Source organism: Drosophila albomicans, chromosome 3 (assembly GCF_009650485.2).
Source record: "Drosophila albomicans strain 15112-1751.03 chromosome 3, ASM965048v2, whole genome shotgun sequence".
Lineage (NCBI taxonomy): Eukaryota > Metazoa > Arthropoda > Insecta > Diptera > Drosophilidae > Drosophila > Drosophila albomicans.
Genome location: NC_047629.2, coordinates 21,000,362 through 21,023,579, shown reverse-complemented (window position 1 = coordinate 21,023,579; position 23,218 = coordinate 21,000,362). Strand labels below are relative to the sequence as shown.

Below are 23,218 nucleotides of genomic sequence, written 5' to 3'. Positions count from 1 at the left end.
TAATATTTAATTATATTATTAGGCTAGTAATATATATAACTATAACATAAGTTAAATTAAGTATCATTAAGATATATGCAATGCCATGCTAAAAGAAGTATCGGGCAGTCATTGTTCACGAGTTAAAGAAAAGAGAATCTGCTTTCACAATATTAAAATTGTAAATGATAATCAATAAGTGCTACAACTATTTACTTTTAATTTAAACTAAAGCTAAAACTTTCGATATAGTTTCTCCCAAAATTTTTCAGAGTTTAGAAATGTCATTCTACAAAATGAGCTCACTTGCCTGTTGCAGAATATAATTAAGCTTCTCTTTCAATATAGAGAACTAGATACCGTATACTAAATAAATATCCAAGTGCTGTCTTACAAAGATCAACTCATAACTTGTTAGGCTGTTAAATAGGCAGCAGTAAACCTGTTTAAATTATAAAATATTCCACAAATAAATATGTTTTTTCTTTAATATTTAAACAGGTTTACTGTCATCTATTTGCCAGCCTAACAAGACAGCGTTTATAAAGAAAGACAAAGTCAAGATAAAAAACTTAACAAAATAACACATTAAATAACAAGATGAACAGAACACAAAAAGTACTTTTAAACAAGCATATCTTAATGTTGTAGAGCAGGATTATTTTTTAAGTAAATTTTTATTTAATTTATTTTATTCTGATTTTTTTCTTTGATTTATTTTATTCTGTAAATAGCTATTTTATTAGAGATTGATCGTGTGGCTGATACAATGTTTCTTTATTTTAGATTTGGGTATTTATTAGGTAATTGAATCAGAATAGCAATAAAGTACCATAACAACACATTTAGGAAAAACTTATTCGGCCAAACCTCATTCTCATATCATAAGGATGTATTGGAAATATTGCAAAAAATGTTGCATACTTTTGGGCTATCACCTCTGCAGTTGCCGTCGTGTACATCCGCCTATTTTACTGTCATTAAACGAGAGTATAGAGCGGCAACGAAGCGAGCTAAATAAAGTTAATCAATTTCAATGGGCACCCCCGTACTCGTAAAGAGTGCAACAAGTGCAGCGGCAGCGGCAAGCGGCTGTTGTTGGCCAACTTTCATCTTGATGAACCAGAAAATGGCGGTATTTTGTTCAAACTATGCCAGCCAGCGAACTAAATAAACACTGAAGCGACTGAGTGTACTACATATATATTGTGTGGCTATATGCTACAGTAAATATACAGGTATGTTTCTCCTCTTTCCATCGCTGCACCTACAGCAGCTGGAGGCGAAAGCACACCGTTGGGACTTGCATTATTTATCGAGGCATGCTGCTAATTTAAAGCTGCAATTGCCTTCTTAAATTCGCAACAAATTTAAATCGCATTGGGCAAATGTGGTCGAGGGCGTTTCTACGATTCACCGGGGCATGGCACGCCTTCTCATCGCCGAAGCGTAAGTCGATAAATATTAATAATGGCATTAATGAAGATTTAACCAAAGGGAAAATCGGGTTGCAGTTGCAGTTTCAGATGCAATTCGGCCACAAATTGAACACAAAACTGGATGAATTATTGCATTGCCATGACACCGCAGCCGCTACGATTTTCCCATTTCCCCAGTGGGCAACTCTTGCCCAGTTTCCAGTCACCAGTTGCCACCTGAAGGCTTCAATTTCACTGACACATGCAACTTCCGGCTCGACCAGCAAATTGCATCAGCACCAGCATCGAGAGCAACATGAGCAGCAGCAGGGGGCACTCTGCGGGCAGCAGGCGCCAAAATAAAACAAAACTGAAAACAAATAAATATGTCAGCCGAAGGGAATGTCTGACTAGCAAGTTATTCCAGTAAGCAAAGTATTCAAAAATGCTTTGCTAAAGGCAATTGCTAAATTGTTAGACAAACTGAAGAGATTTGAATGCACGAATTTCGATTGCTGTGCTAATTGCTTTGGAAGTTTAACTTGTTCTTGAAGTGGCCAAATTTCAAAAGTGCCTTTAGATATTCAGTAGTTTAAAAAAATGTTGAATATACAGCTGTGAAAATAAAACCTCCAACATTTTCGAAAACTCATCCGCTAAAAAGTGAAGTTAAAACGGCTTAAAATAACATCCCAATGGAAATGTTATTACTTTGAGGAATTTATTTATTTTTTTCTATTATAAAAATAAGTTTTTGGACCATCAAGAATAAAATCTTAAATCAATATTATATGAAATCAAAATTGAAATAATTTAGTTTATTCTTGATTGAAGTTCAAATTTCTGAAAAATATTCTAAATTGCCTAATCTTGAAATTGAAGAATTATAATCTTATTTCAAGCATGGAAAAATCACAAAAAATTGATTGTTTAAAATAAAACAAACAAAAAATAGATTTGTGTGTGAGTTTTTTTTTATATACATATATTTTTTACACTTTTATGTACGTTTTCTAATTTTTTTGCACTATAGGTAACAAAAGGTAAAAATAAAAAAAGGTTTTATTTATAATTTCATAACTAAATATCAAGAACATAATGTATTTCAAAATATAACATAAATTCATAAAATTCCTTTTCCAATATTACCAGTTTTGGCATGTAATACTCTAGCTATTAACATAATTCTTGGAATAAAATTTATAAGAAATGTTGAGCTATGAATTGCCCTAATTAAAATATTATTTATATACATTTACACATAAGAGAAAATAGTTCAAAATATTATCGATTTTCATAAAGTCTGTCCATTTTGGCATTAAAAACTTTAACTCTACACTTCACTGTTAAAGACAGGGTATAAAAACAATAATAAAACAGACGGGCGACTAGAGAGAGTGGCGGAACGGTGGCGAAGCGAGTCGAGGGATGTGTGTTAGATGACGCCGTTTGGCAAATGAATTTGCAAACATTTCCGCTGCCCAAAATTGGTTGGATATGAACACGGACACGGACATGGACACAGGAAAATGAAAGTCGGAAATTGGCAGAGTAGAAGCTACCATATGAGTGCATAGAGGGGAGGATGTCCACCTCCCTTTTCTCCAACGGAATAGATGCCCATAGACACTGTTAGTGGGCGGCGATTGAAATCGTTTCGCTTTAATTTGATGGATGTCATTGCAGTCGCGTTTGCATGGGAGACGGGAGACGGTAGTCGGGAGTGGAGAGTGGGGAGCAGCAAGCGACCAGTTAATTAATAATTACGGTCGGCCATGTGCAGCGGACGCGCCTAATTGCCAATTAGACATCAAAGCGAGTGCAGAAATTCGAGAACTGAAAATGTGGGAGAGAGGACAGACACTCACCTCGGGCGAGACAAAGTAGCTGGGACTCTTCTCGATGGTAATTTGGCCACGAAACGAGTGCGGCATCTTTTTGCGATACCATTCGAGGCCCTTCAGGTAATTCTCGTCGCGGTCGAAGAAGTGCACCTCACCGCCGGCCTTCTGGATGCGCGGATGCAGATACAGCATCTCCAGCAACGCCCTAGTTCCGCACTTGCGTACGCCAATTATCAGTGCCTGAAATGAAGTGCGAAATGCAAATTGCAGCAATTAGCTCGAACAGGCAAAAGCCAAGGAAAAACAGAACTTTACCGAAGGTAATTACTCACCTGGGGCAGACGTCGACTTGTCTTGGGGAAATGCACGCGACTGGAGGGAAAGACCATGGGATGACTTAGCTGATTTGAACTAACCACCGGTTTCACAAACACTGGCAAATGATTCGGATTCGATGAATAGGGCGCCGCAGCGACTGCGGCCGATGCGGAGGCAGCCATCGAGAGACGATGGCGTTCGTGGACCGCTTGGGCGGCCTGAATGTTGTAAACGGCGCTGTCGTAGAGCACGTGAAAGGTGAGGAACAATGAGATCAGCATGACCGTGAGAAAGACAACGGCCAGCTTTGGACGGGAAACGCCAACGACTAGAATGCAATCGGTGTGCGAGGCATCAGCGCCAACGGGTCGCATTGCTGATTTCGGCAGCCATCTGAAAGAGAAAGTGAAAAGCAAAAGAGAGAGAAAGCATAAGTACGACAAAAGCCAAAAAAAGGGGAACAGCAAAAGGTCATGAGATTACTATAGATTGTCCTTTGCTTGGCACTTTTCCTGTGCTCAATTAATCTAATGGACGCCACATTCAATAGGCGTCGTCAAGCAAAAGTAAGAGAGCTAGAGGATGAGAGGGAGAGACGGTAAGTGGCAAGTGTGGCGTGCGGTATGTGGCGTGTGGCAAGCAAAAGGGGCCAGCCTTTGCCTGGCTAATTAGATTGCCGTTTCGACTGCCGTTGAGTAATTAAAGTGAAGGCCCAAAACGACAACTTGGCCAACTATGGCAAAGGAGCAGAGGAGCCCCAACTCGACGCGCAAGCCAAAACTGTTGTAATATTAGCGCGGCGACACCTAACCTGGCTCCAGTAAGCCCTACACTCCACACCGTGCCTTGTCAACGCTTAAGCGAATTCCATTATAAACGTTTCCTCTTAAACCACAGCAAACACAGGCCGCATTATGAGTTGCAGCTGCAAGCAGCATAGCATAGGCGTCGTATACGTAATATCGTTCGTTGCCGTTGCCGTTGTCGTTGTCGTCGTCGTCGTCTAATGGATGACTTCATTTGCAGAATGCCGCAGCAGTAGAAGCTAAGGCAGACGGCGGCTAAGTGCATTTTCATAGACAGGAAAAGTGAGAGAGAGCGAATGTTGTTGAGTGGGGGAGATAGTGGGGAGGTAAGGCAAAGTACTGAACTGCGGCAACAGGCAGTTGGCAGACGGGCAACTTTCCATCCTGTTGGTCTGGCCGACTTTCGCATGCGACACCTCGTTAAAAGTAACGACGTCCCTACCACCATCAACCACTCACTTCACACGCCCATTCCCCCTGCCCACTGCCCCCTGCCCGCTCCCTCTCTCGCTCTCTTTGTATGTGCTGTCGCAAGTGTGTGGCATGCTTTAAGTTTTCTATTTGCAGCAGCAGTAGAAGCAGCAGCAGCATACTGGCCTCGTTTCACGGCCCACAGGAGGCGGGCTGCCACTTGACTTGGCATCTGCATAAACGCAACGATCCCTTTGACTGTTTTCCCATTGTTGTTGTTGTTGTTGTTATCGTTGTTGCAGCAGTTCTTAGTGTAGTACACGCTGCTGTTGCTGTCACGCGTTCGAGCTGACAGCCCATTCAGGTGGCCGACCCTTTTTCGCTGGCAACACGCCGGTAAAACGGGCCAACGTGCCCGGCGGCAAAACCAGCTTAAAACGGCTTAAATCCTGGCCAAGTTGACTTTGTTTTAAAGCATTCTACAACTAATGGGCCAACCTGGAAGCGGCTTAAAAGCTTAACCCCGACTCCTCAAACGGCATTAACACGCTCAACACGCTCAGCAACTCAACGCTCAACTCTCAACGCTTAACAATTGCAACTTTGCGCTTTCAACTTGCCATATTTATCTCTCTCTCTCTCTTTGTTTCTCTGTGCTAAAATCGTTGCTGCCGCTTGTAAATTAATGCTGAAAAATTATGTGCCTTTTGCTCCAACAGCGAGGATAATAAAATAATAAGCTTAAAAAATTACAAAGCAAACGAAAACTTGCTACGTTTTTAAATTACTTTAATTTCCAGTAATATTTACTGCTAAGAAAGAATATAATTTCAAACAAAAAACAGAAAATTGTATAATTAATATCAGCATTTGTTTGTTTTGAGATTTTAAACATTATTCGCCTTGAAGTAAGATTCTCTTACATTGTAGAAAGGCGACACGTGAAACACATTTAAGTGGATGCTAATTGAAGCATATAAAACACGGAGAAGCGCTTTGCTTTAGTTCGCAACCTTGTCATTGGATTGAATGGGAAACCGTTGCTCAGACATTAAAATGCACGCTATTTTCATTTGAGTCAAATGTAAATTTTATTAAAACGTCAGACGTGCGCACATTGAGGCATTACTATGGTAAGCAGTTAGTATACGCTCTCTTGAGTACCCTACACTGAGATTGCGGTCTTAATGTAAATAAATGAAATGAGAATTCTTTAGAATTTCAATTAACCTAAAAAAATTAAATGAGAATTCTTTTGATTTAGCAATTATATGAGTCAACATTGTATATCTAAAAGTATTTTAATTTATTTTTAATAAAAAAATAAATAAGAAATAGATTATTTTGTAAAATGTTAAAATAAGTATTTACTAATCAAAAATAAATGAAATAAGTGGGAACATTGTGTATCCAAGACTATTCCAATTTATTTTTAATAAAAAAATATCAAATATAAATAGATTGTTTCACAGATGTTATAATAGCTATTCACTATTCAAAAATAAATTAAATAAGTGGGAACATTGTGTATTCAACTTTTAATAAAATAAATTGTTATTAAAATTTAGTATTTCGATAGATATTAACTATTTAAAAATGGATGTGTATTTAAAAATGGATGTGTATTTAAAAAGATTTCAGCCAGTTGTTACAACAACAAATTTGGAAATTGACCTTTAATGTAAACGTAAAAAATGGAATTTGGAAATAGATATTGTTGGTACAAATTTGTTGAAATATTTTATATACACATATATTCAACATCTATCATTAAATATCAAATCATCTTCATGGGTAGATGTTATTAAGATTAAAAATTTATAATATATTTGTTCATAATATTTCGTTAATGCCAACTAAATTTATAAGCAATTAGAAAGTTACAAAATATTTCAATAAAGAAAAACATCAAGAATATCAAAATATTAAAAATAAGTCAATCAATCAATTATATATGTAAATATATTCCTCAAATATTATACATTTTATTTAGAACAATATAAATATATATATAAAAATTTTAATAATTATTTCATTCTATATATATATATATTTATATTGTTTCTAAATGTAAACATATATCTTTCAAATAAATAAATATCAAATATTTATGAAAATAAAAACATATACCTAATAAATAATATGAGAAACAATATTAATATAAATTTCAATACTTTGAGCATACCCTTTGTAGCTCATATTACTGGGTATGGTCAATAACAAGCAATAGCCTCTGGGAGTGGGTGACACGACAGTCGCCCCCGAAGGCAATGCGTCGCTATGTATGTTGTCTGGAGCTGGATGAGCAAAAGCTCAATGGGGGAAGCGCTTAATGGCAGCTGACTTTTTGGTGTATACTCACAGAATGTCCAGCGGCAATTTGACAGAACAATCGCGCAGTGTTGCTGTTGTTGCTGACGTTGTTGACGACGATGCCGCATGATGATGCTGCTGCTGCTGCGACGTGTGCTGCTGTTGCCTCTGATGATATTGCTGTGGATGATAGTTTGTATGTGGATGATGTTGATGCTGCAGCAGATGCTGATATTCATGTGCTTGCTGTCGCCCATCCTGATGATGATGATGCTGCAACTGCTGCTGATGTTGTTGCTGCTGTTGCTGATGTTGCTGTTGCAATGGTTGCTGCTCGTTGCTTCTGCTGCCACTGCCACTGCTGCTGCTACTGCTGCTGCTGCTGCCGCTTGCCGCACGTCTCTTGGCGGCAGTCATCAGAATAACAGCCAACAGACGTTCAATGGAGCCCAAAAATTATTACCGCTGGCAACGTTAGTTGGAGGCAGCAACTAATTGGCCACTGCTGGCCGTCACGTTCTCGCCCAGCCTCCAACACCGACTCCGCCTCCTCCTCCCACCGCCCTTTGTCGGTCTTTGTCGGGGTCGTCGCTCGCTGCTCGATTTGTGTTAAAAACCCGTGCTCGAATGAAAGGCTTGCTGCAGTTTGCAGCTGCCGCTGCAGCTGATTTATGGCAACTTGCTCACACAGAGAAAGAGAGAGAATCTGCCGCTTTAGTCGTCGCTTTTGTGCGCTTAATTAAATTCCAGAGCAGCTGCTGCTGCTGCTGCACTTTACAGTTGTTGTTGTTGTTGTTGTTACAGTGCACTTTGCTGGCACGCTCGCTTTGCACGCTTTGAGGCAAACACACAGTTAAAGTTGGCAAACTCTCGTCCACACTTCAATTCGCATATTCAATTGGTCAGCTCGAGCAGAAGGGCAAAATCATCATTTCCGCTCCGCACCGAAAATGTAAAGGAAGCTCGTCATCATCATCGCCATCATAGTCATCATCATCATCATTAGCTGGTGCTGTGTAATTCGATTTGTTTGTTGGGCCATAAAAAAGGTCGCTTTATACCAAGTGTTCGTTACATTCTGACGCATCCAACACAATCGGCAGCACTAAAACCAACAGCTGCTGCTTCCCGATGTTGTTGTTTGTTTGTTTGTACTTCCGTATTTTCAATGTGTCAATGGCAGCTACAAAATAATCGAAAATAGAACAAAAATTAAAATTATAATAAGTCTGCATACATCTGCATAGAAATAAATTAAATACATAATAATGTTATGTGGAACTCATTTAAGGGTTTCAAGCGTTTCATTCAGAATCGATTAATGCAGTCTTAAATTTTTCACCGCACATTTAGGTTGTCCAAAATGAGCTCATCATTTCTTTCTCGCCACGGATTACTGGACATACCAGGTTAGTTTCCTTAAAGTAACATAAAGTCGAACTTGATTCTAATGTGTGGAAACATTTATAACAGATCCAGCTTTGAATCGTTATCCTCTTCTCAATTCGCATTGGAGCACCACAATAATTCTTGTGTCATATCTGATAATTGTGTTGAAACTTGGACGAAAGTTTATGGAACATCGAAATCCCTACAATCTTAAGAAAATCCTGATCGTCTACAACAGCATTCAAGTGATATATAATGCTATTTTATTTGGCTATGTAAGTAGCTCAACATTGTTTTGTACATAGTTCAAAATAATATTTAACTTTCACGCTTGCAGGCTGCATATTACATACTTATCAATTCGCCATATGACAGACGTTGCTTGGTATCTCTTCCGTATGATCATCCCGAGAAGCAAGCCGAACGTTTTCTTACTTATGCGTATTATATAAACAAGTTATTGGATCTCTGTGACACAATTTTTTTTATTCTCCGCAAGAGTTACAAACAAATTACCACGCTTCACGTTTATCATCATGTGATGATGCCCTTCTTCGTTTATTGGACCATACGATTGCACGGATTTGGTGGACAGTATGCGGTGATGGGACTCTTTAACACTTTTGTGCATATGGTCATGTACTTTTACTATCTCATCTCAGCCATGAATCCGGGCATTAAGAGCAGCCTGTGGTGGAAGAAGTATATCACGAAATTGCAGATGGTGCAGTTTATTCTTTTGCTTTTGCAATCGCTTTATATACTATTGTTTTATCCTGCCTGCAAAGTTCCACTCGTCATGCAATACTTGCAGCTTGTCGTGGCGACTACGATGATTTTGATGTTCAGTAACTTTTATTACCATTGTTATATGAAGCCAAAACCTCAGAAAGATGTGAAGCAGGAATAACATCAAACGCATGTTCTTATTTTAATTTAGAGTCAACTTTTTTAAGCACTCATTTTTGTTATATAAATCATTTTGATCAACTTGAACCAACATGCAAAGTAAATACAAATATTCTTTTAATACTTCAACAAAACTGGATTACTTTTCTTTTTTTGTGTATTATAGTCTGCATTCATAAGGGGTATTATCGTTAAGATATACTAAATACAAATACCGAAACTTAAAACAAAAACAAAAAATTCATTACTTATATATAAATACCATGGAAATACTTTGAAATCCCTTGGGCTGCTCTAAACCAGACTCTTTAAATCGAAAAATTCTGTAGAATGAACCCTAATTTTAATTATAATGCTAATCAAGTGCAACAAGTTTCGCCTTTGGTCAAAATAAAGTCAATTTTCGGCAAATGTTTGAATCTAAACTAATATCACATGCGACTTCAGAGAAATTCTCATTTACTTAAAATGCAGCTTTTTATTAGCATACATGAATACATTGTGAGCGCTTCCTCATTATTAGCTTTCGATAATCACAAATTAATTCACAATCCGCAGTTTGTATTCAATTCGACACTAAGACGAAAAACTGACCTAGACCTACATAAGTAAAACAAATAGTATATATATACTACATATACTATTTCAACAATAAAATATTCACCATATATTTTGTATTCGGGATTAAAATTCATTTAAAGACTTTAGAGCAGTTTCCCTTATTTATTTTAATTTATTTGAGAAATGAATAAAGTGCCACTCTTTTATATGGTAAAAATAATTTTTATTAGTAGACATTAAAAGACTTGAGTGTTGAAAATTTTTAAAAAAATATATGTATATAAATAATAGCATCAGGGAATCTCATTTCTGCTTGACGCAAATTCAAGTTATTCAAGAAACAATTAAGTTAACTAATCGAGAGTCGACAGAGTTCGATCCGCTGCCCATTTTGAGAGAATATAAAACAAACACGAGTGTAAAAACATACATAAAACTCATTAAAGAAATGTTAATTTACGTCAAACAAATGTCATATAAAAACAATAAATATAAAGCCGAGAAAGTCGAATGTGCTGAACTAGTGATACCCACTAATTTGTACCGAGGAAACAATTATAAATATTGAAACTGAAACTGTCATTTAAAGTAATAAAAACTAATTGCGAAAATTCGCAAACATTTTATTATGTTTTTGCATTACGGTAAAGTGCCGAACAAATGTCATTCATACACCTTATTTGGCCTGAGTTTTGAACAGAACTATTACGTTAAATCATCATCATCATTTGTTTGTGATCCCCAAAAAGCAAAAATGAATGTATAATCAAGATATTCAACTCAGCTAAAGCGAGCTTTATTTAAGCTACGGTGATTTCTGTGCATTCAGTCGAATTTAGTGCGCTAAGCAAATCAGTCTGAACTTTTTAATAATGAACTCAACAGAGGATTGGTTTTTTCAAATTCCACCCACAGGTAAAGAGCGTATAAAAAATGGAAAGCATTTCTTAAAATGTAACTTCCTAACTACTCTTATAGATCCTAAAACAAGGCATTTACCACTTCTTGGATCGCATTGGCCCATCACCACAATTATTGCACTGTATTTGATATTTGTTCTCAAACTTGGACCAAAGTTTATGGAGAATCGCAAGCCATACAATCTTAAATATGTCTTGAGTGCCTACAACATCTTTCAAGTGATCTACAATTCGATTCTCTTTGGTTGTGTATGTATATTTTAATTCAATATTTATATGATTGTATACTAAAGTATTTATCCATTACAGAGTATTTACTACCTATTTATTAGTCCAAGATACAACATGCGCTGCATGACGAGTCTTGCATTCGATCATCAAGACAAAAATATTGAACGCGGTCTTTGCTATGCATACTTCATTAACAAAATAATTGATCTTTTGGACACAGTTTTCTTCGTTCTTCGAAAGAGCTACAAACAAATTACGTTACTCCATGTCTACCATCATGTGCTGATGACATACCCTATTTATTGGGGCATGCAATTTTACGGATTTGGTGGACAATATTCAACATTGGGATATTTAAACACTGGTGTTCATGCTGTGATGTACTTTTATTATTTCATCTCAGCAAGGTATCCCGAATTAAAGGGCAGTATTTGGTGGAAGAAGTATATTACGAAACTGCAGCTTTTGCAGTTTATTCTACTGTTTATTCAACCGATTTATGTTCTCTCCTACAGTCCTGGTTGCAAAGTTCCATTTTTCCTGCATATGCTGCAGTTAGTAGTATCAGCTTCAATGATTGCACTGTTTGGTAAATTTTATTACCTTGCATATGTGAGAGCTAGACCACAAAAGTCATTGAAGCAAGAGTAAACAGAAATATTGTGAAGAAAACCAGTATTAAACTCCACATCCAGTTTTAAAATACTGTCCAATAAATTATGTATATAAATATAATACGCGTTTTATGGTAATTTTAATTTAATATGTTTTATTTTTATTTTCTAATGTGTAAAAAGATTTGAGTCTGAATTTTAGATAAATTTGTACAAGTCAAAAGCAATATTTCAATTTATTTCATTTCTTTTTGTTAGTCTAAAAACGAAGTTATTTAAAACTGCAATAGCCAATTTAATTTTAAACCATAATTATAGTAATTTTTAAAACGTCAAAATCAAAACAAGTGATAGTAAAATAAAACACTTTAATGAAGAATGAAATATGAAACCTTAGCAAACAAGAACTTGAATGAAACACAACAGGTTCTTCAGATGGGGAAGACATTAAATCACACAAATTCTTTTTGTTCCAACCAATGCTGAGAAAGCCCACTAACGTCTAGTTTAGTAATCTGACGCAAAATGTTTTAGAGCGTTTTGGTAGATGCAAAAGCATTTCTAAGAAATATACGATGTATATCGACATACGAAGTACAGCTTTTGGTTTATTTTAATATTTTACTGTACAATTTAATTTAACGGTAATATCGCACTGTTTTGCTATTATTAAAATATGTAAAAAGTATCAAAATCCCTCGTCTTAGTTTCTGACTTGTTTGTATTGGTTTCTTTTAGTTTCAATTAGTATGACCTGAACATCGATACATTTTAGGCATCGCTAATATCACAATTGCTTAGTATTCATTAATCATGAAATATTCAGAATAAATTAGCAACATATTATCAGCCAACGCAAGCTTTATTTAAGCACAACATTAATTCTAAGTTTTCAGTCACTTTAAGTACGCTATACAAATCAGTCTCAATATCGCAAAATGAACACGACAGTGGAATTGTTCTTTGGATTACCTCCACCAGGTAAATCGTAAAACAAAGTTAAATAAGTAAGAAAGTTACAGTCGAGTGTGCTCGACTGTGAGATACCCGCTACCCATTTTAAATAAAGGCAAAATATTGCGGTATCATTTTCAAAATATACCGAAAATACTAAAAAAAAATACTAAAAATATACCAAATGGTATATGTGGTATATCGATATAGTACCGCATTCAAAATATACCATAGACGGCACAATGTACCAGATTGTCGGCCAAAGCAACTCAGACCCCTAGTAAGTAGGAGTTTTTGCCCATACAAAAGTATTTCTTTAATAACTTCCACAATTTTTATCTGATCGCAACCAAATTTTCAGGAATCATAACTATTACAGTAATTATTGCATATACCAAAATTCGTAACTCTAGCTTTAAAATTACGCTTGTTATTCGATTTTTTTGATTTGCGGGGGCGGAAGTGGGCGTGGCAAAAATTTGAAACAAACTTGATCTGCGTGCAAACATAGCAAATGCTGTCGAAAAAAAATTATAGCTCTATCTCTTATAGTCTCTGAGATCCAGTGTTTCATACGGACGGACGGACAGACGGACAGACACACAGACGGACAGACGGACAGACAGACAGACGGACATGGCTATATCGACTCGGCTGTTGACGCTGATCAAGAATATATATACTTTATAGGGTCGGAGATGCCTCCTTCTACCTGTTACATACATTTCCTGCCGGCACAAAGTTATAATACCCTTCTACCCTATGGGTAGCGGGTATAAAAATTTCCTAACATCTAATTCGTAAACTACTCCTTTAGATCCTGAGACGAAAAATTTTCCTCTTCTTGGTTCGCATTGGCCCCTCACTACAATTATCACGGTGTATTTGATATTTGTCTTGAAGCTTGGACCAAAATTTATGGAGAATCGCAAGCCATACAATCTTACGTATGTCTTAAACTTCTATAACATCTTTCAAGTGATATATAATTCGATTGTCTTTGGTTTGGTGAGTAAATATTAATCGATTTCTTATCAACAAAAGCTAAATTGATTATCATTAACAGGCTTTTTATTACCTTATAATTAATCCAGTATATGACTGGAGCTGCATGATACGTCTTTCGCTCGACCATCCTAAAAAGAATGTGGAACGCTGGATAGGTTACGCATACTTTATTAATAAGATAATAGATCTATTGGATACCGTTTTCTTCGTTCTTCGGAAGAGCTACAAGCAAATTACCTTACTGCATGTCTATCATCATGTGCTAATGACTTCTCCCGTATATTGGACTATCCAGTTTTATGGATTTGGTGGACAATATACAACACTGGGTTTTTTGAACACCGGCGTTCATGCTGTTATGTACTTCTATTATTTCATATCAGCAAGGTATCCGGAACTAAAGGGCAGTTTTTGGTGGAAGAAGTATATTACCAAACTACAGCTTTTGCAATTCATTCTTCTGTTTATACAACCTTTCTATGTGCTACTCTCCAATCCTGGTTGTAAAGTCCCACTCTTCCTACATATCTTTCAATTGATTGTGTCTACTTCTATGGTGACAATGTTTAGTAGATTTTATTACTTGGCCTATGTGAAACCAAAACCACAAAAATTATTGAAGCAAGAGTAGTTATGAAAAACCACATTCCAAATATAATGTCATTAACGTTTACAAACTTTTTAATTAATTGACTTCGTCAAATATATATTTATATATATATGGTATATATATATACCAATCGCTTTATTTTGTAGATTGTAGATTTGTATATATACAAAATAAAGCGATTGGTTTATGTGAGTATTTGTTCGAAATATAATCTTTTGGTATATTTTTACGATAATACCCGACTATTTAGCTGTTTTATCGAAGCGTGAGACGTGTATCTTAAAGTCGAGCTACACAACTGTTTGTTGCTTTCTTATTGTAATGTTAACACAATTACATTTAATTAAATATTTATGTTCAAATCGATATATTTCAAATAAATTTCGTTACTTAAACTTTGCGAATAGTTTACTGCAAAGGCTAAAATAGAAAAAAAAAAAAAATTGAAACTGGCACAAACATAAAAGTTCACATTTCTTGCACTGTTATTTAAATAGTAAATGCATATTTTTCTTAAAATATATTAATATATATTTTTTCAGCGTCTTTTAATCTGGGTCACACAATTTACTACTGATCAACGTTAGTTTCTTCAATGTCATTGATCCAACTACAGATGGTGTGATGAGTCCGCCCACTAGCGTCTAGTATGGTAATCTGGAGCAAACCGATTTAGAGCGTTTTGGAACATGTCTACAGAAGAAGATACAAAAGCTTTACTCCGTAGCATTTCAATGACCTGCAGACCGGATCAGAGATGACATTTGACAGGCCAAAACAAGTGAATAATTATCCGAATTTGCATTAAAATTATATATATGTATGTAGTTTATGTAGACGGCAGTCAGGAAAAAAAAATAAATTATTTTTAATTTTCTTTTTTTAATATTTTTATTTTTTAATATAACCAAAAATTATAACAAATTTTTGGCTAAAATGTACCACTTGACTTTTGATTCCAAGCGTCTCGTCACAATTGGACTTTGCTTTTTTGCTTTTATATTTTTGAGTATTTTCAAACAAGCACAAACTATTCAACAGCCAAAAATAGCTAGACGACATCGCAATATTATAGAGGATTCAAGACCTTACTCAATGTATTTTACACACGTCAGAAACAGATTCTATTAAATACAAACACACATTAAGCTTTTTGAACACAACAGATTTCAATTTTGTATAACTGAAAGCTTGCTATTTTTGCGGGCAAAACTTGTTTTGCGCAGCAGTTAAAACATATGATAAGCTTGATAGCTCAAAGCAGTGCGAATTTCGTAATCAAAGCAAAATAAAAAATACCAACAATAGTTTATTTTCAATTTATCGAATAATCAAAAACATTTGGCGGAATTTTGAATTGAAAAATATCATAAATATATAAATATAATCTTAAAAAGCAATAAGCACAAGGAATTTGAATAAATTTTGGACACAGAAAAATATTGGGATGTTGATGGTGATCGGATAGAGCCAATGACGATCCTATAATATTGGGTTGCCCAAAAAGTAATTGCGGATTTTTCATATAGTCGGCGTTTATAATTTTTTTAACTGCTTGTGACTCTGTAATTGCATTCTTTCTTTTGTCAGTTATTAGCTGTCACTATTAGCTTGCTTTAGAAAAAAATTGCGCGTAAATTTGTTTACATTTGTTTGATTGGCGCCCTTTTTAATATGGAGTCCATATCATCTTGACTGTTGACGCTGATCAAGAATATATATACTTTATAGGGTTGGAGATGCCTCCTTCGGCCTATTACATACATTTTATTCAGGCACATAGTTTTAATACCCTTCTACCGAGCGGGTGTAATTATTTTTTAATAATTTCTTTTATTTGCAATTAGCATGAACTGAACTTGTTCATCGAGCTCTTATTTGATGATTATGTACAGCCCTGATTCTAATTATTTGAATGGTCGCCAATATAATCTTCATTAAATTTATTTCCCAAATTACTCCTTTAGATCCTATGACGAAGCATTTTCCTCTTCTTGGTTCGCATTGGCCCATCACCACAATTATTGCGCTGTGTTTGATATTTGTTCTCAAACTTGAACCAAAGTTTATAGAGAATCGCAAGCCATACAATCTTAAATATGTCTTGAGTGGCTACATCATTTTTCAAGTGATCTACAATTCGATTCTCTTTGGTTGTGTAATCCAATTATTTATTATAATCCATACCCCCCTTCCGCCCCCGCAAATCAAAAAAAATCGAATAACAAGCGTAATTTCAGCTAGAGTCGCGAATTTTGATATGTACAATAATTCCTGCGATCATATAAAAATTGTCGAAGTTATTAAAAGAATACTTTTGTGTGGGCGAAAACACCTACATATTTACTGGGGGTGTTAGTTGCTTTGTCCGGCAATCTGGTATATTTTCTACTTTATAGTATATCTTGAATACATTCAAGACCACATATATACCATTTAAAATATTTTTTTTAGTATTTTGAGGTATATTATTATGGTATATTTTGTCTCACAGTCGAGCCCACTCGACTGTAGCTTTCTTACTTCCTTTGTAATATACATATATATATTATTAAGTTCATGGCAAAAGTACAACTGTTTGTACGACTGTTTTCGCAAAAGCTTCCGTATTTGCATATGTAGATTATGCATATCCCAGCAATTTATGTTCCGATGCATTGTGCTTAAACTATACTAAATTTGTTAGGCAAATGCAAGGTGCATTTAAGCACTAACTCATTTTTAAGTTTGCAGTTACTTTTAGTACGCTATACAAATCGGTCTTAATTTCGGAAAATGAGCACGACAGTGGAATTGTTTTTTGGATTACCTCCTCCAGGTAAATCGTAAAACAAAGTTACAAAATTTCTTAACATCTAATTCGCAAACTACTCCTTTAGATCCTGAGACGAAAAATTTTCCTTTTCTTGGTTCGCATTGGCCCCTCACTACAATTATCGCGGTGTATTTAATATTTGTCTTGAAACTTGGACCAAAGTTTATGGAGAATCGCAAGCCATACAATCTTACGTATGTATTAAACTTCTATAACATCTTTCAAGTGATATATAATTCGATTGTCTTCGGCTTGGTAAGTAAATATTAATCGATTTCTTATCAACAAAAGCTAAATTGATTATTATTAACAGGCTATATATTACATGATAATTAATCCAGTATATGACTGGAGCTGCATGATGAATCTTTCGCTCGACCATCCTGAAAAGAATATGGAACGCTGGATAACTTACGCATTCTTTATTAATAAGATAATAGAATTATTGGATACCGTTTTCTTCGTTCTTCGGAAAAGCTACAAGCAAATTACCTTACTGCATGTCTATCATCATGTGCTTATGACTTCTCCGGTATATTGGACTATCCATTTTTATGGTTTTGGTGGACAATATGCAACGATGGGATTTTTGAACAGCGGCGTTCATGCTGTTATGTATTTCTATTATTTCATCTCAGCAAGGTATCCCGGACTAAAGGGCAGTTTGTGGTGGAAGAAGTATATTACCAAACTACAGCTTTTGCAATTCATTCTTCTGTTGATACAACCTTTCTATGTGCTACTCTCCAATCCTGGTTGTAAATTTCCACTATTTTTACATATCTTGCAATTGATTGTGTGTACTTCTATGGTGACAATGTTTAGTAGATTTTATTACTTTGCCTATGTGAAACGAAGACCACAAAAATCATTGAAGCGAAAGTAAACAAAAGACGGAAATCAAAAAAATCGAACAACAAGCGTAATATTTAAGCTAGAATTACGAATTTTGGTATATACAATAACAACTATAGTACTAGTTATGATTCCCGAAAATTTGGTTGCGATCAGCTAAAAATTGTCGAAGTTATTAAAGAAATACTTTTGTATGGGCAAAAACGCCTACTTAATAGGATTCTTAGTTGCTTTGGCTGACAATCTGGTATATTGTGCCGTCTATGGTATATTTTGAATGTGGTACTATATCGATATACCACATATACCAGTTGGTATATTTTTAGTATTTTTGCAGTATATTTGGTATATTTTGAGAATAATACCGCAAAATATATTCCTTTTATTCAAAATGGGTAGCGGGTATCTGACAGTCGAGTACACTCGACTGTAGCTTTCTTACTTGTTATGTAATTGATTTCCCAAAGTGAATGTTAACTTAAATAATTTGCTTCTACTATATTAAGCCATAGTTATGTGTTATGCGATAAAGCTTTTATTGAGTACATAAAATAGTTTCTATTTAGCAAGTCAATTAAATCAAACAAAAGTACATAATTTCTTAGACCCGTGTACAAGCTTCTCTACTTTTCTAAGTATATGCATATATACCACAAAGCCATGTGTAATATGGTGTAAGTATCGTGTCGTTGCATTCTGCTTAAATTATTCTTGATTTACCATTAAATTTGATCGATGTAAGCAAATAAAAACGAGCACTTCGTTTACATTGTCAGTCAAAATGTTTTCGCGTGTGGTTGATATTTTTAACAGGCCGGTTGCAGGTGAAATTCACAAGTTGGAATATATCCTTAATTTTTACTAAAAATATTGCTACTATAGATCCTGTGTTTTCAAACAATCTGCCGTTTGTATCGTCGCCATGGCCAATTATACTGATCTTGGGAACCTACTTAACGTTGCTTAAGGTCGGAAAGAAGTGGATGGAGCATCGTAAGCCTTACGATTTGAAGAAAATAATACTCGCCTACAATATCTTTCAAATCGTGTATAATGCGACTTTGTTTTATTATGTGAGTAATTAAAATACCAAAATGTGATACATTCTTCATTAAAAAAATAGGTAATCTTTCACTTGCTATTCTCGGTATACGACTTGCAATGCATGGAGACTTTGCCATTCGATCATCCATCGAAAAATTTAGAGCGAACTTTGTCATATGCTTACCTTATCAACAAGTTAATTGATCTGGTGGAGACGATATTTTTTGTGCTGCGAAAGAGCAACAAACAAATCACATTCCTACATGTTTATCACCACCTGCTAATGGTATCTATGTCTTATTTGGTTTTACGTTTCTACGGCACCGGATCGCAATTCTCCTTAATGGGCGCTCTCAACACTTTCGTGCATACTGTGATGTATTTCTATTACTTTATATCGGCATGGAATCCCAATATGAAGAGCAGTGTCTGGTGGAAAAAGTATATCACATTAATCCAACTTGTTCAGTTTTCCATATGTTTTGCGCAATCTACTTTCATGTTGCTATTCAAACAGGACTGCAAGTTTCCATTAATCTTGCAATACTTACAGTTAACCCAAGCGATTGTTATGATATATATGTTTTCTAACTTTTATCTTAAAGCCTATGTAAAACCGAAACAACAACAGAAGATTATGTAAAGTTGCATGCGTACACTAATAAAGTATTGAATCAATGATCAATCTTAAATAAATGAAATCAATTTTCATTCGGCAGTCTTCGTTTTGGAGTCGTATTTATTACGCAACGGAAATTGCAAATTTTAAATTCGTAGTATTCAGATTCGCTATTTCAGTATCAAACGAAAAAGGCAAGTGCAACAACGCAAAAAAAATGTTCTCCCTTCTCGAACTGCCACCACAAGAAGGTATTTGATTCAAATAAGCCAATGAAATAAAGATTCAATTCGTTAACTTTTGCCCTTAGATCCAAATCCTCTGCCACTGACTAGCAGTCCATGGCCCATCCTGATAATACTAGCTGTATATATGCTATTCGTGCTGAAACTTGGCAAGATACTTATGAGAAATCGAGAACCATATAAACTACAGCGAGTGTTACGTATCTACAATTTGATTCAGGTGGCCTACAATGGCATCTTCTTTGGAGTGGTAAGTACACAAATTAAATAAATCAAATTAAAAATCATTAGTAAGAAAATTAATAACATTTTCAGACATTTTATTATTTGGTTGTGCGGGTTATTTGCAATCCACGCTGCATGGAGACATTTCCCTTTGGACATGAGCACAAAAATCTCGAGCGTTATGTGCACTTTGCATATTTCTTCAACAAAATTCTTGATCTGCTGGACACCGTGTTCTTTGTGCTGCGCAAGAAATACAAACAGATCAGTTTCTTACATGTCTACCATCATGCCATCGTCTTGTTCATATGCTATGCAACGATGCGATTTTATGGAACAGGCGGACACCTCAATTCCGTCGGATTGCTCAACTCCTTTGTGCATGCTGTGATGTATTTCTATTACTTTCTATCCGCTGAGCGGCCTGGTGTCAAGGCCAGCATCTGGTGGAAGAAGTATATAACGATAATTCAGCTTATTCAATTTGTTCTCGCCTTCATTCATGCCTCCTACGTATTGATCTTCTCCCGAGGATGTGGCTACCCACGCTGCTTATTGATTTTGCTGGATGTTCAAGCGCTAGTCTTTATGTACATGTTTGGTAAATTCTATTATATCACCTACATTAGAACAGCACAGAAAAAGCAAAAGCAGAGCTAGACGACAAAGTTCAGTTGATTAAAGCTAAACATTCAAAATGCAATCGCATTGAACCTGGGTGCATTATAATCCACACCGGAGTAGCTCAGTTGGATAAGCTTTAAGTATGTTACATAAGACCATTTACTCAATTTGTAAATAAGCTTCTACTGCATTGATTTTGCATTATAATTAAACTCGATGTATATATAAATTCACAACTCAATTGCTCAATTTATTTACGCTTTTAATTTTTATACCCGCTACCCATAGGGTTGAAGGGTATTATAACTTTGTGCCGACAGGAAATGTATCTAACAGGTAGAAGGAGGCATCTCCGACCCTATGAAGTATATATATTCTTGATCAGCGTCAACAGCCGAGACGATCTAGCCATGTCCGTCTGTCCGTATGAACTAGATCTCAGAGACTATAAGAGATACAGCTATAATTTTTTTTTCGACAGTATATGTTATGTTTGCACGCAGATCAAGTTTGTTCAAATTTTTGCCACGCCCACTCCCGCTCTTGCAAATCAATAATAACAAGAGTAATATTAAAGCTAGACGTGCGGTATATACAATAATAAAAATGGTATTTGTGATTTATGAAAATTTGGCTGCGATCGGATAAAAATTGTTTAAGTTATTAAAGAAATAGTTTTGTATGGGCAAAAACGCCTTCTATGTATGTGTTGTATGTATGCGTTTACGTATAAACATGCTAGCCTCTACATTTGTATTTGTAAGCATAGAGGCACTGCCATGGCTCTATTGGTAGAGTGCAAGCATATGCGTGTTGTGATACTCGGGGTACTCGGGTTCGAGCCCGCTCGGGGTAGAAACTTTTTTTTTTCCTTTAACCACCCGGTCGGTGGTGCTCGAGTTCAAATCCCGATCGAGAATACATGCATATTTATTTTTAATATTTTGAGATTACCGTAATATTTTGCTTTTATTCAAAATGAGTAGCGGGTATCTCACAGTCGAGCACACTCAACTGTAGCTTTCGTACTTGTTACACTTTGCTTTCTCTCGCTCTCTCTATCTATCTCTCGTTTTCTCGGGATATGCTGAGAAATGATGGAAAAAAAGAAACGCAAAAATAATGGAAGGCTTTGCTGTTTATTCAAACAACGTGCTAGAAATTAAAACACGTCGTTAATCAAACTCATTCGCAAAGTAACATTAGACACATAAAGACGAGGCGTTACCACCATGCTCAACATATTCGATATTCCCCCGCCTGGTATTATACAATCGACGCAAATATCTGAGCAGACATATATATTTCGATTGATCTACTCAACACAGATCCTCAGCAGTTGCCGCTAACGAATTCACCGTGGCCCATATTTCTGATACTCACCAGCTATATATTGTTTGTGCTTAAGTATGGCAAAAGATTCATGGCAAATCGCAAAGCCTACAATCTAAAAAAGGTATTATATGTGTACAATCTTGGCCAGGTGGCCTATAATGGAATATTTTTTGGCGTGGTAAGTGGATCACAGCTGGATCAAAAAGATGACATTAGCATCATCTGCATACTTTGTGTTCTTTCTAGGTTTTCTATTACCTCGTCATCGTGGGCATTTGCAATTTTCGCTGCATGGAGAATTTCCCCTTTGGACACAAGCATAAAAATCTAGAACGTTATGTGCACTTTGCATATTTCATCAACAAAATTCTTGACCTACTGGACACCGTATTCTTTGTGCTGCGCAAAAAGTACAGACAGATAAGTTTTCTACACGTGTATCATCACATTATGATGGTGCTCGGTTGCTATATGGTAATGCGATTCTATGGCACAGGCGGACATTTTAATGTGCTCGGTATGGTCAACTCCTTTGTGCATACTGTGATGTACTTTTACTACTTTCTATCCGCCTTATATCCTGGCATCAATGCCAGCATCTGGTGGAAGAAGTATATAACCATCACACAGCTGTTGCAGTTCGTTTTGGTCTTCAGCTATGCTTCGTACGTTTTCATCTTCTCGAAAGGATGTGGCTTTCCCAAGCCTCTGCTCTTGCTGCAGATCGTTCAGGCCATAGTCATGATATACATGTTTGGAAATTTCTATATAAAGACCTACATAAGACCACAACAAAAGGCGAAAGTGAAGTAGGGCAGGCATTTAAATTGAGTTGTTTTAATTATGCAAATAAATGTTATTTCACGTGTCTCACTTATTTTAAAGTCGATTTGCATTTGGGTTGGAATCGATACGCAATCGATTCTGTACATTCTAGTCGAGCGGAGACAGTCTTTAAACTCGCTTCACATTCGTGTTGAGCAGACAAGACGAGTTAAGCACTGAGCACGGAAAAACAGCTGTAGGCAATCTGCCATGCAGACAAAGTGTGTGTGTGTGTTCTACATTTGATAAGCAGGATACCGAGTAGCATTGTGCAACGAGCGAGTGCACATAACAAGCTGACAGCATCTCCATCTCTATCCCACAATCCCCAACTGTATTCAACTGC

General features: G+C 35.9%; 8 protein-coding genes across 8 annotated transcripts in view; 7 read left to right on the top strand and 1 right to left on the bottom strand.

Moving 5' to 3' along the window:
• LOC117572294 (uncharacterized) overlaps positions 1-23,218 on the bottom strand; it is a 62,021-nt gene that overhangs the window by 3,565 nt on the left and 35,238 nt on the right. Inside the window, exons 2-4 of the mRNA XM_034255003.2 lie at positions 7,139-8,272; positions 3,574-3,952; positions 3,266-3,481 (exon numbers count right to left, since the gene is read on the bottom strand). Coding sequence (XP_034110894.1) covers positions 3,266-3,481; positions 3,574-3,952; positions 7,139-7,506 — 963 coding nt within the window. The 5' untranslated portion in view covers positions 7,507-8,272. The remainder of the gene's footprint in view (positions 1-3,265; positions 3,482-3,573; positions 3,953-7,138; positions 8,273-23,218) is intronic.
• Positions 8,300-9,510, top strand: LOC117566590 (elongation of very long chain fatty acids protein F-like). The gene is made up of 3 exons (XM_052005521.1): positions 8,300-8,498; positions 8,563-8,753; positions 8,816-9,510. The coding sequence occupies exons 1-3, from the start codon at positions 8,453-8,455 to the stop codon at positions 9,386-9,388; spliced, it is 810 nt and encodes a 269-aa protein (XP_051861481.1). The 5' UTR covers positions 8,300-8,452; the 3' UTR covers positions 9,389-9,510.
• LOC117572296 (elongation of very long chain fatty acids protein F-like) lies at positions 10,767-11,841 on the top strand. The gene is made up of 3 exons (XM_034255008.2): positions 10,767-10,863; positions 10,927-11,117; positions 11,178-11,841. Exons 1-3 carry the CDS (start codon positions 10,821-10,823, stop codon positions 11,748-11,750), a joined length of 807 nt encoding a protein of 268 aa, XP_034110899.1. The 5' UTR covers positions 10,767-10,820; the 3' UTR covers positions 11,751-11,841.
• On the top strand, positions 11,946-14,369 carry LOC117566591 (elongation of very long chain fatty acids protein F-like). Its single transcript, XM_034246133.2, has 3 exons — positions 11,946-12,694; positions 13,485-13,675; positions 13,734-14,369. Exons 1-3 carry the CDS (start codon positions 12,652-12,654, stop codon positions 14,304-14,306), a joined length of 807 nt encoding a protein of 268 aa, XP_034102024.1. The 5' UTR covers positions 11,946-12,651; the 3' UTR covers positions 14,307-14,369.
• LOC127565694 (elongation of very long chain fatty acids protein F-like) lies at positions 17,021-18,146 on the top strand. Its single transcript, XM_052005522.1, has 3 exons — positions 17,021-17,103; positions 17,165-17,355; positions 17,414-18,146. Exons 1-3 carry the CDS (start codon positions 17,061-17,063, stop codon positions 17,984-17,986), a joined length of 807 nt encoding a protein of 268 aa, XP_051861482.1. The 5' UTR covers positions 17,021-17,060; the 3' UTR covers positions 17,987-18,146.
• Positions 18,675-19,692, top strand: LOC117566592 (elongation of very long chain fatty acids protein F-like). The gene is made up of 3 exons (XM_052005523.1): positions 18,675-18,779; positions 18,838-19,028; positions 19,079-19,692. The coding sequence occupies exons 1-3, from the start codon at positions 18,737-18,739 to the stop codon at positions 19,640-19,642; spliced, it is 798 nt and encodes a 265-aa protein (XP_051861483.1). The 5' UTR covers positions 18,675-18,736; the 3' UTR covers positions 19,643-19,692.
• Positions 19,695-20,961, top strand: LOC117572297 (elongation of very long chain fatty acids protein F-like). Its single transcript, XM_034255009.2, has 3 exons — positions 19,695-19,869; positions 19,929-20,113; positions 20,179-20,961. The coding sequence occupies exons 1-3, from the start codon at positions 19,695-19,697 to the stop codon at positions 20,746-20,748; spliced, it is 930 nt and encodes a 309-aa protein (XP_034110900.2). The 3' UTR covers positions 20,749-20,961.
• Positions 21,876-22,915, top strand: LOC117566593 (elongation of very long chain fatty acids protein F-like). The gene is made up of 3 exons (XM_034246135.2): positions 21,876-21,975; positions 22,041-22,225; positions 22,294-22,915. Exons 1-3 carry the CDS (start codon positions 21,945-21,947, stop codon positions 22,858-22,860), a joined length of 783 nt encoding a protein of 260 aa, XP_034102026.1. The 5' UTR covers positions 21,876-21,944; the 3' UTR covers positions 22,861-22,915.